The sequence below is a fragment of the Pimephales promelas genome, chromosome 10 (genome assembly GCF_988280905.1).
Source record: "Pimephales promelas chromosome 10, fPimPro1.hap1.1, whole genome shotgun sequence".
In the NCBI taxonomy this organism is placed as follows: domain Eukaryota; kingdom Metazoa; phylum Chordata; class Actinopteri; order Cypriniformes; family Leuciscidae; genus Pimephales; species Pimephales promelas.
The window spans coordinates 26,753,224-26,769,075 of NC_142778.1; the positions used below are offsets into that span (position 1 = coordinate 26,753,224).

The 15,852-nt window shown below is 37.3% G+C and overlaps 1 protein-coding gene across 2 annotated transcripts in view; it reads right to left on the reverse strand.

Annotated features, from left to right (window-relative positions):
- Window positions 1–4,674: 4,674 nt before the first annotated feature.
- Window positions 4,675–15,852, reverse strand: part of abtb3b (ankyrin repeat and BTB domain containing 3b) — a 68,861-nt gene continuing 57,683 nt past the window's right edge. Inside the window, exons 7-17 of one of the 2 annotated variants that reach the window (XM_089116378.1) lie at window positions 14,154–14,255; window positions 12,234–12,327; window positions 11,997–12,132; window positions 11,685–11,905; window positions 10,708–10,886; window positions 8,917–9,022; window positions 7,135–7,237; window positions 6,842–6,923; window positions 5,910–5,978; window positions 5,125–5,238; window positions 4,675–5,018 (exon numbers count right to left, since the gene is read on the reverse strand). In XM_089116378.1, coding sequence (XP_088972504.1) covers window positions 4,809–5,018; window positions 5,125–5,238; window positions 5,910–5,978; window positions 6,842–6,923; window positions 7,135–7,237; window positions 8,917–9,022; window positions 10,708–10,886; window positions 11,685–11,905; window positions 11,997–12,132; window positions 12,234–12,327; window positions 14,154–14,255 — 1,416 coding nt within the window. In that variant the 3' untranslated portion in view covers window positions 4,675–4,808. The remainder of the gene's footprint in view (window positions 5,019–5,124; window positions 5,239–5,909; window positions 5,979–6,841; window positions 6,924–7,134; window positions 7,238–8,916; window positions 9,023–10,707; window positions 10,887–11,684; window positions 11,906–11,996; window positions 12,133–12,233; window positions 12,328–14,153; window positions 14,256–15,852) is intronic. The other variant, XM_089116379.1, reaches the window with a different exon arrangement.

The window sequence follows — 15,852 nt, forward strand, 5'->3', positions numbered from 1 at the left end:
AATTACAATTTGTAAGATGGGAATTGTCTGAGAGCTTCTATCTGTACCACCTGACTGCTACAGATTAATTTAGGTGTTGCTAGAGGTGCCTTAGAAACGCATTATTCCCAGAATATACAGCTCAGAATATAATGTCACGTGCTCTCATTTTGAGACTATGGTAATTAAGGAGTGAATGCAGCATTAGATCCCACCCTCCCTTCAAAGAGCTCTTGAAAGCCACGCCTCCTCCAAAAGTAGATTTGCAAAGCGTCACAAGAGATGGCGTTAAATCATCTCATGTCTGAATAATAATGTACGTAAACAACTTACAGAGCAGCATAATTTCATTATCTTGGTCTTGGACTGAATGCAATGTTTGGATGGACATTTTTTTGGTCCGGAGACTTCCATAGAAAATTTATGTAGTAATATATAGGCTTATATATATATATATATATATATATATACACATACACTGCTCAAAAAAAATAAAGGGAACACTAAAATAACACATCATAGATCTGAATGAATGAAATAATATTATTAAAGGGTTAGTAACCCTTTAAATACTTTTTTCTTGTTTTTACTTTTTTACTTTTTTTTTAAGTGTTCCCTTTATTTTTTTAGCAGTATATATATATATATATATATATATATATATATATATATATATATAGAGAGAGAGAGAGAGAGAGAGAGAGAGAGAGAGAGAGAGAGAGAGAGAGAGAGAGACTTAGACCTTCTATTATTGATTGCTATCAGGTTGTAAAGAGAGTTTTAACCAGAATAACAAAAAGTGTTTATGAAAAAGATTGCCTAGGCTACCCTACCTTTTAAAACTTTAAAATATGAAAAAAAACAAAACAAAAAAAAACTATAACAAAGTTTGTATAACAAACTAAGTCATAATGGAGGGTATCTCTAACTCACAGGCTACTCCTTTCAATATTAGCCTGCAAACTGTCTCTTCAGGACAGACCCCTTACCATTTGGTATAACCACTTCCCATAAAAGGACAATGCTTCTCTTGTTCCTTTTCCTTAAATCCCACTTTCCTTTCACTTTTCTGACTCGTACATCTCTGTCTTTTTCACAGCATTCCTTCATGTTTCTCTCCTCCCCTGCTGCCCTCTCCCTCAATCACATCTGTCGTGCCTGTAAACATTGTTTGGTTTGCTGAGATTAAGTTTTCTTTAACACAGTACAAACAACTTGAGGGCTCAATTGCACTCCAAAGTTACAAAAACAGATTTCTAAGAAATCAAGAGAAATCAGCTAGCATCATTAAAATTCAGCTGTTGAGGAGCGTAGCCTATGGGTTACATCTCTGTTTTGATCCTGGACATAGGCTAAGGGAGACAGCTAAATGCAAGTAATAAAACCAACCATATAGTCATGCTTGAAACAACAAAATAAATAGCATTAATAAATGTAAAAAAGTATAGGAGATTTTTTTTATCTCTTTGTCATTTTATTTCTTTATTGAATAAATGAAGTTGCAATTTCTGTATTTATTTAATTCATTATAACAACTTAAATAAATAGCCAATTACTATGGAAGGCATCTTGTTTCTATGTGAGCTTTGTTTCCGCCAAGGAAATGTAAAATATGTGACTTTCATCTCACAATAAGATGAACTCCCAATTGCGAGAAAAAAATCGAAACCGTGAGATTATATTTTGCAATCTGACTTTATAACTCACAATTACGAGTTCATATGACACACTGACACACACACTTACCTTTGCAATTAACATACCTTTTTTATTCAACTAAAGTATTGGTGGCCTAACATGCAACAAGACATCACGACTTTCATCCAAGGTTGTATTCCCTGTGCCATGTCCAAAGTTCCCAGGAATCTGCCGGTGGGTAAGCTAGTACCCCTGCCTGTCCCAAATAGACCTTGGTCCCACATTGGGGTTGATTTCATCATTGATCTTCCCATGTCTGAAGGTAACACCTGTATCCTAGTGGCCATCGATCGATTTTCCAAAGCATGCAGACTAATTCACCTGAAAGGTCTTCCTACGGCTTTTGTCAGCACTGAGTTGCTTATGGAACATGTCTTTCGCAATTTCGGTCTCCCAGAGGACATTGTATCCGACAGAGGACCCCAATTCATTTCCAGAGTTTGGCGAGCTTTCTTCACTCTCATGAACGTGACTGTAAGCCTATCTTCAGGGTACCATCCACAAACAAATGGCCAAACCGAACGAATGATCCAAGATGTAGGATGATTCTTGCGTACTTTCTGCCACTCCAACCAGAACATCTGGAGCCATTATTTAATCTGGGCAGAGTAAGCACAAAACTCCCTCAGACAGTCATCCACACAGCTAACTCCTTTCCAATGTGTGCTTGGTTACCAACCCCGCCTATTTCCATGGTCCAGCGAACCATCCGAAGTACCAGTAGTTAACAAATGGTTTCAAGAAAGCAAAAGAGTCTGGAATCAAACCCATCACCACATTGAACAAGCTGTGAATCGCCAACAACATTTCGCTGATGCTCGTCGCCGTCAAACCCCTGAATATCAACCTGGACAGTTAGTCTGGCTCTCCACAAGACATTTGGCTACGTCAACCTGGTCGCAAACTCAACCACCTATTGAACCAGAGTCCATTTATTTGATAAGGGAGATTTTGGACTTTCTACGTCGAGGGGGTCAACTGGAGTATCTTATAGACTGGGAGGGGTATGGACCAGAGGAAAGAAGTTGGATACCCCGGAAAGACGTCCTTAATCCCAGTTTGCTCCTTGAACACCATGCTCACCATCCTGGCAAACCTGCACCACGGCCCAGAGGTAGACCCCTATGACGTCGAGGTTCAAGGTAATAAGTAATGTAATGTATACTCACCTGAAAATACTAACCTCTCTGTCCATGTTCTGATGTTCCCAGAATCTGCTCCTTGATCCATGTTTCCTGAGTCCTTGTAATCTTCCTGAGTCTCGTTTGCTGATGGATGATCTGAAAGAGAAAGACAAGTATCACTGGACTGTGTTAGTTTGATGTTGATTACACTGGAGAGGATCTGCTTACCTGGAATCCTTTCTGCAAAGTATCCTCCTCGAGTTCACCTCTGAAACACTGAAACTTTGAACACTCACCTTTGAACTTGAAATAAAGGTTTATGTTTATTCACTTACCTCTGTCTCCGGGCCTGTATCCTGACAATAATGACTTTAATCTCGAGATGGTTTTATTTTTTTATTATTGCTTGGCCCTAATCCTCTTCTGTAGTAATTACCTGGTAAAGAATTTACCCATGGGTTTATTTATTGTAGAGTTAACTAGTCATGAGAATTGTAATGTTTGAAGCAGATGTCAATACAAATGTCAGTAGTCAGATTTTAAAATGAGCGGTTCATTCATAAATCCATCAGATTCATGCTTAAAATAGAAATTGGAAGACATAACACAACGAGACGAGAGCATCGCTGAAAAGGGGCTGGGCTACATAAGGTCTAATAAATGGCAAAAGATATAAGAATATTCCTTACCCTTTTGACATTTTATATCTTCTTTTCTATAAATTTAATGAACATATATGTATTATTGAAAAAATGTTTTACATTTAAAAGGAATAGGAAATTTTTTTTATTATTGGTTGTAGAGAGCATCAAACCACTGATATTTAATATTCATTTAGAAACCTATTTTGTGCAATAGATAGTTCTGGTTTTGGGTCACCGCTTGATGTCTAATATAGAGTAAAATATGGGTTCTGCAACACAAGAAAGAAAGAAAGAAAAATGGACCTCCAGCCTATATATAAAAAAAATCCTGAATAAATGTCTCGTGTCTATAAAATAAGACGAGAAGCATAAGTATTTTGTAGTAATCTTTATAAAGAACACTGATTTAGTCACCGAGTGACTAATGTCATTAGAGACACAGCACATCAGAACGTATCGCAGGCACATTCTGAATCAGTCCTTTCAGTCAGGGATTAACAGCTACAATTCTGCAACTCCATGCTGATAATAATTCATTTTCCCCGACAAAACAGACCCCCGCAAACACACGTGACACGTAAGAGTGTAAGTCAATGCAAGACATGACAACACCAACAAAACCCAAGCATGAAAATACTTACATGCTCATCTACATTTACAACAATTAACAAGACTTCAAGAACACTTCTATTGTACATTATTGTGAGTTCTCGATGGAAGTCTTACGATGATGATGTTTTATATACATCTACTTACAGCTGGAGATCAAGATTTCGATCGGATATATACATTGGCAGCCACATTCTCCGCCCACATTTTACACACATGGTTGCTGATAATAAGAGCAATATCTGTACAACTGAGAGGCATCATTTCAATGCTCGAAAATACAAATCTAGGAAGCATATTTAGTAACATCTATAATCAGTGCTGACAACGAGTTGGAGGACTAACTCTTTGCACCCCTAAGCCACGATGTCGTATACCGCTACAGAAAGTGGAACCTGCTTGCTGTAGCGATCATAACAATGCCACTTGTTTGGGTCATCACATTTGCCGCTGTATTTCTTCATATCGCTTTAATATTTCAAGGTTAGTAGAGGTACTGCATCTAACAGAACCATTATCTGTCACAAATGTTATTCCATTTTGAGACGATTTGCAAAATGGCATTGTTTCCTTTATGGCTGTAACCTAAAAACACAGATCTAGTCTGTTGAGAAGAGATCACCACAGTCTTAGATGGAGAACTACGAGTGCATTGCTACTGCCCATGAATGAACACATTTAGATCGCACTGCTAGAGTCCTGGAGGAAGTGCACGTGTTAGGATTTCAGCATGCTTTGATGAGGTCTGGAGATTTTAGACGATGGATCCCTTTGAGGATGACAGATGAATGGAGCGAATGCGCGTGGCTAGCGTCTTCTCCAGGTCGTGCAACACGTCGAGGCAGCAGTTCTCCACCGGAGTGTTATAGAGCAACTGTTTAAATGGCTCAAGCTCTATGAGACCTGCCATGTTCTTCAGAAAGTAGCCCTCGATGTAGGCCGACAGCTCAGGTGCCTCCAGGAACTAACAGAAAAGCAGAGGAAAGAAAATACTGAGAATGTAAAGAATATTCCATGTACATGCCAGATGGGAAAATTAAATCTAAGCACATGTTACAGACGGCCATTACTTTAGCATGGTTGTAGATCTCCACACACGTTTCGGTGTTGATGTTCTTGGCGCAGATGATCTCACAGTGTCTCTGTAATGCCTCCAGCTGGAAGAACTTAGATGCAGAGAGGAGCTGGAAAGGAGAGAAGGTGAATATACAAATATAAACCTCAATATAGGGCTAATTTTATATTAGCCTAATACAACCATTAATGTCAGTAAATAAGTGTAAAAAAAGTGTTTTATTTACAGTAAGGATACATTAAACGTGAGAGTCAAGACATTTATAATGCTATGAAAATAAATGTTGTTCTTTTGAATGTGTTATTCATCAAATAACCCAGGAAAAAATAATTCATGGTTTCCACTAAAAAAATATTAAGCAGCATTAACTGTTTCAACATTGATAATAATGATTCTCGAGTAATTGCAGTAATAGCAGCTTAAATTTGATTTGGCCATTACAGGAATAAAATGGCATTTTAAAATATATTAATCACTGTACATATATTATACAAAGTAAAACCAGAAACAGTTTTTGTTATGAGTGTTATGAAAGACTCTTCACGTCCTGACAGCAATCATTAAGTTAAGTGGTCTAAATATATTTATATGTATTTATCATCTGTGGAAGGTGAAGGACCATAAAATGGGATCCTATGCATTATGATCCTATGGAGGGTGGGATCCTATGCTTTCAAAGCTAGCTCGCTATTGCTAGCCTCTCCAAAAATTGCCTACCCTACTTTTAAATACAAACATTCGAGATAACATAAGGACTGAAATGGAATTAATAATACTTACATCCATAACCTCAGTGTTTCTGATGTGAAGTGAATCCGTTCCACCAAAGTACAAATACTGCATCACCAGCTATAAGGGAAAGCATCAGTATAAGGGAATGTATGGAGTGAATTATGTGCCAAAATTAAACAAACAAATCCAGCATTTTGCAAACAAACTCGATCGCGTGCGAAATTACTAAATTAGTGATTATGTCTACACAGAACGAGTCTGTCATTCTCATATGTGTAAAATCACAGATCTATTTACCTTGTTGCATTTTGTCTTCAACAATGTAAAAGGCCCAGTGGCCTTGTAATAAACATTTTGCAAAAGAAAACCTCAAAGTGTTTATTATAAATAAAGTAAGACAGTATTTTTTTTTTCAACTGTAGGCAGCGTTTCAAATCAGTGCTTCTCCCGGCAGACTAGCGCTAAATTAATCCCCTATTTTAGCGCCACCTACAGTTTTAGAAGAGGAAGTTACTCATCTGCATTTGTGAGAAAATCTGCCTGGACACATTTGTGAGAAAATTGAGACGAGAGATCTCACAATCATAACAGACAGATATGCATTTGTATGCACTAGATTTGGTATTTGTTCAAATGTTACATGCAATTTGTAGGATGGTTTGTACTTATTTGTGAAATATTATCAAGGATCATTTATTTATATTTGTAAAATACAATAGTTTACTCCACTGCATTTTCACTCAAATTGACCTTTGTTTTTGCAAATTGCTTTCTGTTTGTTTGCGAGTCGAGTTTTCCTTTGCAAAGCAGATCGAGTTTGTTTGCAAGCCAATTTAATTTTAGCACATAATTCGCACCATAGGAATTCATCATTCAGACCACAATATAAAAATGAGCTTTCAGTCTCAATAAAAGTTATAAAACAATAACAATCCATGCTTGCATCTTTTCAGAGCATTAGTGCGGGAGCCAGACTTTACCTGAAATACATTGTATTTGACATGGCTGATTTCGATACAGGTGTTCTCAGCAGCTGGTCTGTTTGCTAGAAGTAATTTAAACCTTGGGTATAAAAAGGACAAGTTAAAATAATTATAACCATGACATACTCTATACAGAGTAACCATCAAGGAAAAAAAGCTGTTATTATGCCTCATATCTGTGTTATTAATAAGGTACAGTAATTGAAAAAAAAAAAAAACACAAGTTAAATGTCACTGCATGCAATTATACAGTGATTCCTTTTAGTTGGATGACTGTTGGATCAACTGACCTGTTGGAGGCAGTGAAGAGCAAAACTTTGTGAGCGTAGAATGGCTTGCCCTCCACCAGGAAGGTCACATCTGACATCTCCTTGTTGTTTAGAAAATGAGGATCTGACACACAAACATATCACCGATGCATTTTTATTAGACACAAATGTCATCTGTGGAAATCAACAGCATGCAACAGTTGCTGTCAATAAAGTTCAAAGTGTGCATCCAAAAATAAAAACTCTGTCATCATTTACTTCTCAAATCTCACATTACTTTCTTTCTGCTGTGGAACATAAAAGGAGAATGCTTCTGTTTTTTTAATCCAGTTACAAATAATAGGGAAAGAGGAATGGAGCTTTTAAAGGTGCAGAAGCACCATAAAAGTAGACATAGTGAATTGTGCATTATAAATGCAAGTCCATTGAGGCCAAACAACAGCTTTGTGTGAGAAACTGAAATATAAGATAGAATAAGATAATGCCTTTACTTTTCTCACAAGTGAGAAATTTCAAGAGGAAAAATACAGCATGAAAAAAGGCAACCCCCAGACTATGCTCCTGTGATGAGTACAGTGTCGATGGCGAGGAATGGGGTATGGAACGGGTGATTGCATATCTGTATAAATGTGTAAAAGTTCATGTGTGTGTAGGCCTGAAGAGTCATTATGCCTGACATCATAATCTAGGTGCCTCAATCCGCAGGATAGTCATAGCAATATATGGCAAGTTGCCATGGAGACAACCTTGATCAGGTCCCAGACAGAGTCAACAATCATCAGGTGTCTGGGGAGTCGGGCAAAGAACGCAAGAGCGGCTCACTGCAGTGCTCTTCTGGGGGAGTTGTTGTTCCTACAGCAGCCTTGGCCAAGGCCAGTGCTGGTTGAGGGCGGCCGAAAACAGATAAGATTGGCATTGTTTGGTCTTCTTAATTCCTTGATATACCAGGGCAATGCCTAATCCAATCAGCAGAAGACCTGTTATAATGGTTTCAAATAGGTAGATATCTTCAACGTCCCCCACGGAAAGAACCACCAGACACGCGACGCGCCACCTCTCCCACGCGTTCATCGTGTAGGCAAGCTGGAAACGTTCCGGCAGGGTCAGGTTACCCCGAACCCAAGCTTTTCATCGAGAAGATGTATCAATTGCGTCGAGAGACCAATTGATCAAATACATGATTTCTTGATTTAGAGAGCAGTGATGAGACAGTAGACTAGACGTGACTTAGAGATTTAAGTCTCTATTTACTGAATATCTTTACATCAGTCCTTGATCTCCTTGAGTAAAGTTTGTTCTGTGAAGAATTAATAGTTTGTTCCAGTTAACAAAAGTGGTCTCAATAATTTGTCTGTGAATCGGACTGTTGCGGCTCGTCTCACTGATCGTCTGATCGTCGCTCCTTTTTTTTTTTAATTGCAGTACATGTGCTTTTACCATTTTTTGTTTTATATATATAAATTAATTCAAATAAAAAAACTGTATTTAATTGCGGTACATCCTTTAGAATGTCTCCTTTTGTGCTCCACAAAAGAAATAAAGTCACACGGTGTGGAACGACATGAGGGTGAGAAAATTATGACAGGATTCTGATTTTTGTGTGAACAATCCCTTCAACATGCATTTAAAAATATTTTTTTTAATGGCAGAACCACCCACAAATGACATTTTCACTTGACATTTTATTAACAAAGAGAGTGCTCAGTTTAATTCAAAAAGATACATTTGTTCTGGCCATAAAAACTTGCAGCTTATTGTATTTTACAGAGAGCAGGGCACAACCTGATATCTGGTGCTACATACCCAATCTTGACGTCTGTTTCCTCTTGATCTCGGTGAGTTTGGGGATGGGATACGGCCCGTAGCACTGAGTAAATAAAACAGCCAGCTGCTGACTAATAACTTCATTCTGCAAACCATGCAAAAGAGTAAAGGGTAAGACCCCTCTCATCAAGTCCCATTAGAAAACAACACATTTTGACTTGCTTGAGGGTGTTAGCAATGCAAATGTAAGGGTTATCGTGAATATGTGTGAGCTTGCATTGCAAAATCACAGCATCTGTTATTGAGAAGTATCAATGCATGGTGTTTTTTGGAATCAGTACTGTGTGATAGAGGCGAGACGAGTGTGTTGCGTGCAGGAAGATGCTTAAATCCCTGTCAGATCACTCCCTCTGCAGTTTGAGCGATCAGCTCCTTCTCTGAAAGATTGTTAAAGGTTCCTCATCAACCTGACATTTCTCTCAGTCGGCCTGCTTCTGTCTCGACAAATCACCTGCTGTCAGCACAGCACCACTATTTCCTCTCTCTCTCCACAGTTTCTTCTCTTGGTCTCTCTCTCTTTGTACTAACAAGCATACACATTATCTGTGAAGGTTGAGCAGGGAGCGGAATCTGTCAGTCATCCCTGCAGGGTTCAGGGGAAGGTTCCTTGACTCCACCATAGATCAACCTTGACAAACACACTCACATATTCACCTACTGTTGCCCCAATGGAAGAAACTCCACGTTTGTCTTCACTTTCTGTACTGTTTAATATGCTGTAGAGGGAGTAGATATAGATGTGTGAAGTATATATAATGGTCAGTGTCTAAGGAAGGATCCTTTTTAGCACCCTAGGTTTCAAAGCAAAGCTCACTATTACATAACACTGTGGGAGGACATCAACAGAACGCCCAATTCAAATTATGTGAGCTTCTGCCTTCACTTCCTGTTCTGGAGAACCAACGTGTTCCCCAGGGTTCTGGACTCTAAGGATTCTGAGAGAGGGAATCATATATCTCAGGCAAGCTTCTAGCAACACCAAGATCAGAGGTTTGCTTCCCAAGGATTTCACATTAATAATAAAGTGCAACATGCTCTGAATGTGTCTGTCAAATAAGGTATTATTGTTAACAAAATCAGTGTTATTTTGGCATTATAAATATAGGCTACTATCATGTGTTAAAATTTTAATTTTACTTTTACTTGAAGTTTTAGTGATTTTGTTATTTCTATAAGTTTTTTTTTTAATATTCATTTATTTTTTTGAATCAGTTGTAGTAATTTTAGTCCTTCAACTTTAACTTATTTTATTTCAGTTAGTTGACAAGAATACATGTTTAATTTTTATTTTGTTCAAGTTTTTGTTTTGTTTTTCATCTAATATGTATATAATTAAATGCATATTGCAAATTAATTTTAGCTTTATTTCAATAAATGATTTTCAGTTGTTTTAGTTTTAAAGTTAATCATAACAACACAGAGCAAAATTGAAAATGAATTTAATTAGTTAAAATAAAAATAAAACTATAAATGTTCAATACAATACAATAGTAACTATAACTTATAACTTTATACTGCATATATAAGCACTGCAGTTTGTGCAATATGGAAAAACATTTGGGCTTTGTTATATTTGGGCTCAAACAAAAAATGAAATGAATGAAAAACTATTTATGAACCACTAGGTACATACTGTAAATTGAAACTGAAAACCAAAAAATTGTGAAAAGTGAAATTTTTAAAACTATAGTAACCATGTTGCAAGATGAAGAAATATGAGGTCAAATGTAGAAATTTTTGCTTAAAAGTTTTGCTTGTGTGTTAGTTCACCTTGCTGGCACGCAGGATCTGGAACATGAGTGGGAGGCCGTGTGTTATGAGTTCCTCTGTGTACTCCTCCTCTTCAATAGAGCTGAACTCTTTCAGCAGACCCTGGATCAGTGGTCGTCGGTGCTGAAGGAAACAAGTTCGCAGGGACTCCAGCCAGGTGTGCAGCGTCCAAGGCACGCCTGATACACACAAAATACATGACAATCACCTTTTTACTTTTTAACATGTAGGAATATTATGCGATCAGTAATGTGGAGTTGACTTTGAGCAATTATGGTCGGAAATATTTTTTAAAGAAGACAAAAATACGGTAAATGTAATATTATTGTGGTAATAAATTTAATAATATTATTACAAATTATATTAATACTAAAATGTAAATTATTCCCATGAAGGCAAATCTAAATTTCCAGCAACAGTCTTTAGTGTCACATGATGCTTCAGAAATCATTATAATATGCCGAGTTGGTGCTGAAGAAGCATTTCTTATTATTATCTATATATTTTCGAAACCACAAAACTTTTTGATAATCAAAGAAATATAAATCTTTTGTAAGGTATTAAATGTCTGTATTGTCACTTTTTTATCAATTTAACGCACCCTTGCCTAACAATTTTTTTCTTTATTAAAAAAAAAAACACCTTTTGAATGGGAGTGTACAGTATGTACATTTTTACATTTATGAAGAAAATATCTGCAGTGCTTGCCTATGCAAATTCTTTTGGCACAAGCCAAAAGAGCCCAGATTTTCTAGTGTCCAGATATAACTTACTGTAGATCCCTCCTTCAATGCAAGTCCATGCAAATTGTGCCAATTTATTGCCAATTTTTGTCCAACATTTTTTATAAAAGCAATAACACACCTTAACCATATTCATAACCTTAAGCTATGTGTAATTAGCACTGCATTAACACTGTGTAAATTCTGATTTAAGTTCTGCAAATTCATTGTAACAGACACTATAAGAGCACTAACCTAAACTTCTGATGTCCAATGTGATGTCGACATAACCATGTTCAGAGCTGTGATACATCGCCTCTTTTAGAGCTTTGAGTTTGGCTTTCCCTGTGCGGGATGCTTCAATCTTGAGGGAATTCCTCTCTTCCATCTCTGATCCCTCAGCCAAGATCTCCTGCAGAGACAGAACATCCGCCTTCCCCTTTTCCGACTGCGACAGAAGCTTGCAGAACACGTTCCTGTAGCACGAGGATGATTTTGCAGGTTTTATTAATAAATTACGAGACTGTGTGTGTGTGTGTATTTGACTGATGCGTGTGTGCGTGTTACCGGTGTCCATGCGCAGCAGCCAGACTGTAGGAGTTCATGTCCCCTTGTGGTGCGGTGGAGATGCCGTTGCGGTACATGGTCCCAACCATGGGGTCTGCTCCTCTCTCCAAAAGCAGACTGACCAGCTCAAAGTTTCCTACAGCAAACAAACTGCTGAGTCTTCTCTTGTGGCCTAATTCAGTAATTGGAGAAGGAAGTGGCGCTGTTGTCCGCAGTCTGCAGTGTGAGCTTTCTTACCTGCAGCGGAAGCTAACTGCAAAGGCGTCTCGGTGTAGTTCTCCATCCCGTCCTGCAGAGAGCCCTCCACATTAGCTCCAGCGTCCAGCAAGAGCTGAGATAAAAGGAAGGAGAGAGGTTTTAACAAGTGTGTAAACTTTTTGCTGAGATTAAAGGGTTATTTCATTAAAAAAAAAAAAAAAAGGGAAATTCTATCATCAATTACTCATTTTGCTCCAAACCTGTAAGACTTCTGTTCATCTTTAGAATGTTTTAATTACAGTATTTGTATATTTAAATTTGTTATATGTAATATATGTTCTATTTAATGACTGTCCCTCTATTGAAAGTCTATTCACCCAAATCCAGGGAGAGATTACTGACCGAGCATATGGGGCAAGTGTCCAGGGGCTCTTGACTACCAGAAGCCGTCACTACGTAGGCACTACGTAGGCACTACGTAGGCCAAAACGCTGAAGTGAGTTAGCATTTTAGCACTTCCGGTTCCCTTGCCCTAAAGTCTATGGGTTTTTGGAATGGGTTTTTGCTAAATCGCCTGAAATAAGGTCTGTGGTTAACAAAGCCTCAAAATATTTCACGTTATATATTATATATTTTGATCTATGACATAAAGTAAACCACACCAGTTATAACCAGATTGTGTTTTTTTAAACTTCATTGTGTCTGCTTGTGGTTTTTTTTAACTTTAAAGAGGCTTCAAAATGTATAAATTTTGGATTAACTTGTAAAGATTATCTTGATACACAAAACGTGTAAGGGTCACAACTCTTTGTTGAACACAGATCTTATTTTTTGCGATTTTCCAAAAGTCTATAGGAAAAATAAAATGGTTTAAATTGAAGGGGTGATGAACTAAGAAATCAAATTTTCCTTCAGCTTTTGACATCTAAGAGGTCATCATATTATACGAATATCCTGTAAGTTTCAGAACTGTAAACGTCCTTGTTAGTCCAATAAAATATTTTCTTGACAACGACTCGTTTTTCAAAGTGGGAAACTATGACGACAAAGAGGATAAAACACCACCCCCGCAGAAGAAAATCAATGCCTAACTATAACACGGCCATTTAGCCCCGCCCACCGATTCGCGCATTACATGCATAGCAAATAACATAGGCCTACCTCGTGATGACAAACCGGGTCGAGAGTGAAACTCATTATAATATGCAAAACTGTTATCCACTCACAGCAGTGGGCGTTTACTTCCAAGTCTTCAGTGCGAGACGCCCATAAAACCGAGCGTTTTTGAGCTGGGCTCAAAACTAGGGTAGAAAATAGCCTATTACTTATTCATTTTGATGTTTTTTCATGTAAAAACCAAGGTAACGTCATAAGTTGACCTCAGACAACAATATAAAAAAAATTGAAAAGCCAGTTCATGACCCCTTTAAAAATAAACATCATAAAATAAACTGGTTTAATTTAGGTTTTCATACACATATAAATATAGATCTGCTAATTTACACAGAGCACTTTATACATGTATAAAAGCCTAAATTAAATCTGTTTATCATATAAAGCGATCCCTTCTGTTCATAAGACTTAAATTTCTTTTACAATCTCTTTATGAATGTTTTGGAGCATCGGTGTTATAGGTACATAGATTTTCAGTTTTGAAGATGAATGAAAGTCTATTGGGTTTAGAACGACATAAAAGTGAGTAACTGATGACAAACTTTTCATTTTTGGGCGAACTATCCCTTAAATAAAAGGCATTAGCTCAGTCAAGAGACAATGAGAGTGAAATAAGCAAACACATAATGATTCATAATGGTTGTATGACTTAATGATAAAATGAGAGATCACCAAGCACTCCAATTCATGCACACAAGGTTTTCAGGAGAAAACTGATGCATACGCTACAGGAATTTTATTTTGGCTCAAAAATCGAAAGGTCGGGTGGGAGAGAGAGGTCACTACCTGCACCACGGGGATGTGCTGGTGAAGTATGGCGAAGGTGAGAGGCGTAGCCTGCCGGGTCTCTGGGAAGACTGAGGGGTACTTTTGCACTGTGTTTGGCACCTACGGGAGGTACAGGGGACAGAGCAGGGCACAAATGAGAGAGATGGAGACCTTTAAAAGCCTGTCCTGGGAAAAGCGCAGAGACGCTGCGCTCAGCTGAAAATATGGAGATAGGAGAGGAGCTTGACCTTTTTGCCACTTTATAGGAGCTGCTGGCACACACACACACACATATATACAGTATATGAAGAGTTCAGATGCAAAAGCCTCTAAATGCCATTTGAAATTTTCTTCTTTAATGATGATTTTTATCAAACTTGTATATTTAAGTTAATTAGTTTCACTTAAATAACAATTAATAGGTAATTATCATTGCCATTTAAGTGAAATCACTGAACTTAAATATACAAGCTTGATAAAAATGACCATTCTAGAAGAAAATTTCAAATGGCACTTAGAGGCTTTTGCATCTGAACTCTTCATATATAAACTAACTATCATTCAAAAGTTTGGGGTCTGCAAGATTTTTTTTTTTTTTAATTAATACATTTATTCAGCATGGATGCATTATATTGATCAAAAGATAGAATGATCATTATATTGATCAAAAGCCAGTGAAGATGTTACAGTTATAATGTTAGAAATGTTACAGTTATAATGTTGTAATGTTTTGTTCTATAGAAATTTCTATTCATGAAAAAAATGATCATAGTTTCCAAAGAAAAATTAAGCAGCAACTGTTTTTTAACACTGATAATAAGAAATGCTTCTTTATCACCAAGTCAGCATTTTAGAACAATTTCTGAAAGATCATGTGAAACACAACATTGACAATGTCAACAAGAACAGGAAGTCGACATTGATAATGTCAATAATAATATTATTGTCAATGTTAATATTATTATCAATACTGGCTGTTAAAAATTCTGCCTTACTATCACAGGAATAAATTAAACTATCAAAAAAAAAAGATATTTTAAATCATAAAGGCCTATTCTCACCAAGGATGATAAAGGTATAGTTTTAAAAAATACATTTTAAAGAACAGCAGAGTTAACACCATAACTATAATGATAATGATGACACAAGAGGAATGATATCATTGCAATTCCTTTCAGAACGTTTTTTTTTTTCAGCTTTTTTTTCAGCTTATAATAAACAGAATGTTATTAAAATATAATGTAACAGCTGTGCTCTACCAGGCAAACTAAAACTCTGGTGCTTTCAGTTGGTCTCAGCCTTGGTCTACCGCCCGAGGTTGCTGTGGCCACTGACTGAGTACGAGGTTTCTTTGACAACAGTGGATAAGCTGGAAGCGTTAATAAGTTCACACATCAGGAAATGGTTGGGAGTTCCATGTTGACTCAGCAGAGTGGGACTTTATAGTAAAGGAATATTGCAGCTGCCAGTCTCTGCTTTAACCGAGGAGTTTAAGTGCGCCAAGGTCAGACTGGAAATGACCTTAGTAGAGTCACACGACAATGTATAAGGGAGGCAGCACCAGTGTTAAAAACTGGTAGAAAGTGGTCAGCAAAGAAATCTGTGGAAGAGGCAAACCTGCCCTTCAAATTGATTATTTCCTGGGACAGGTACAGCATGGAAGAAGGGGTTTGGGCTCAGTTTAGCTCATCCTAAATGGCACAAGGCAGGCCCAGCT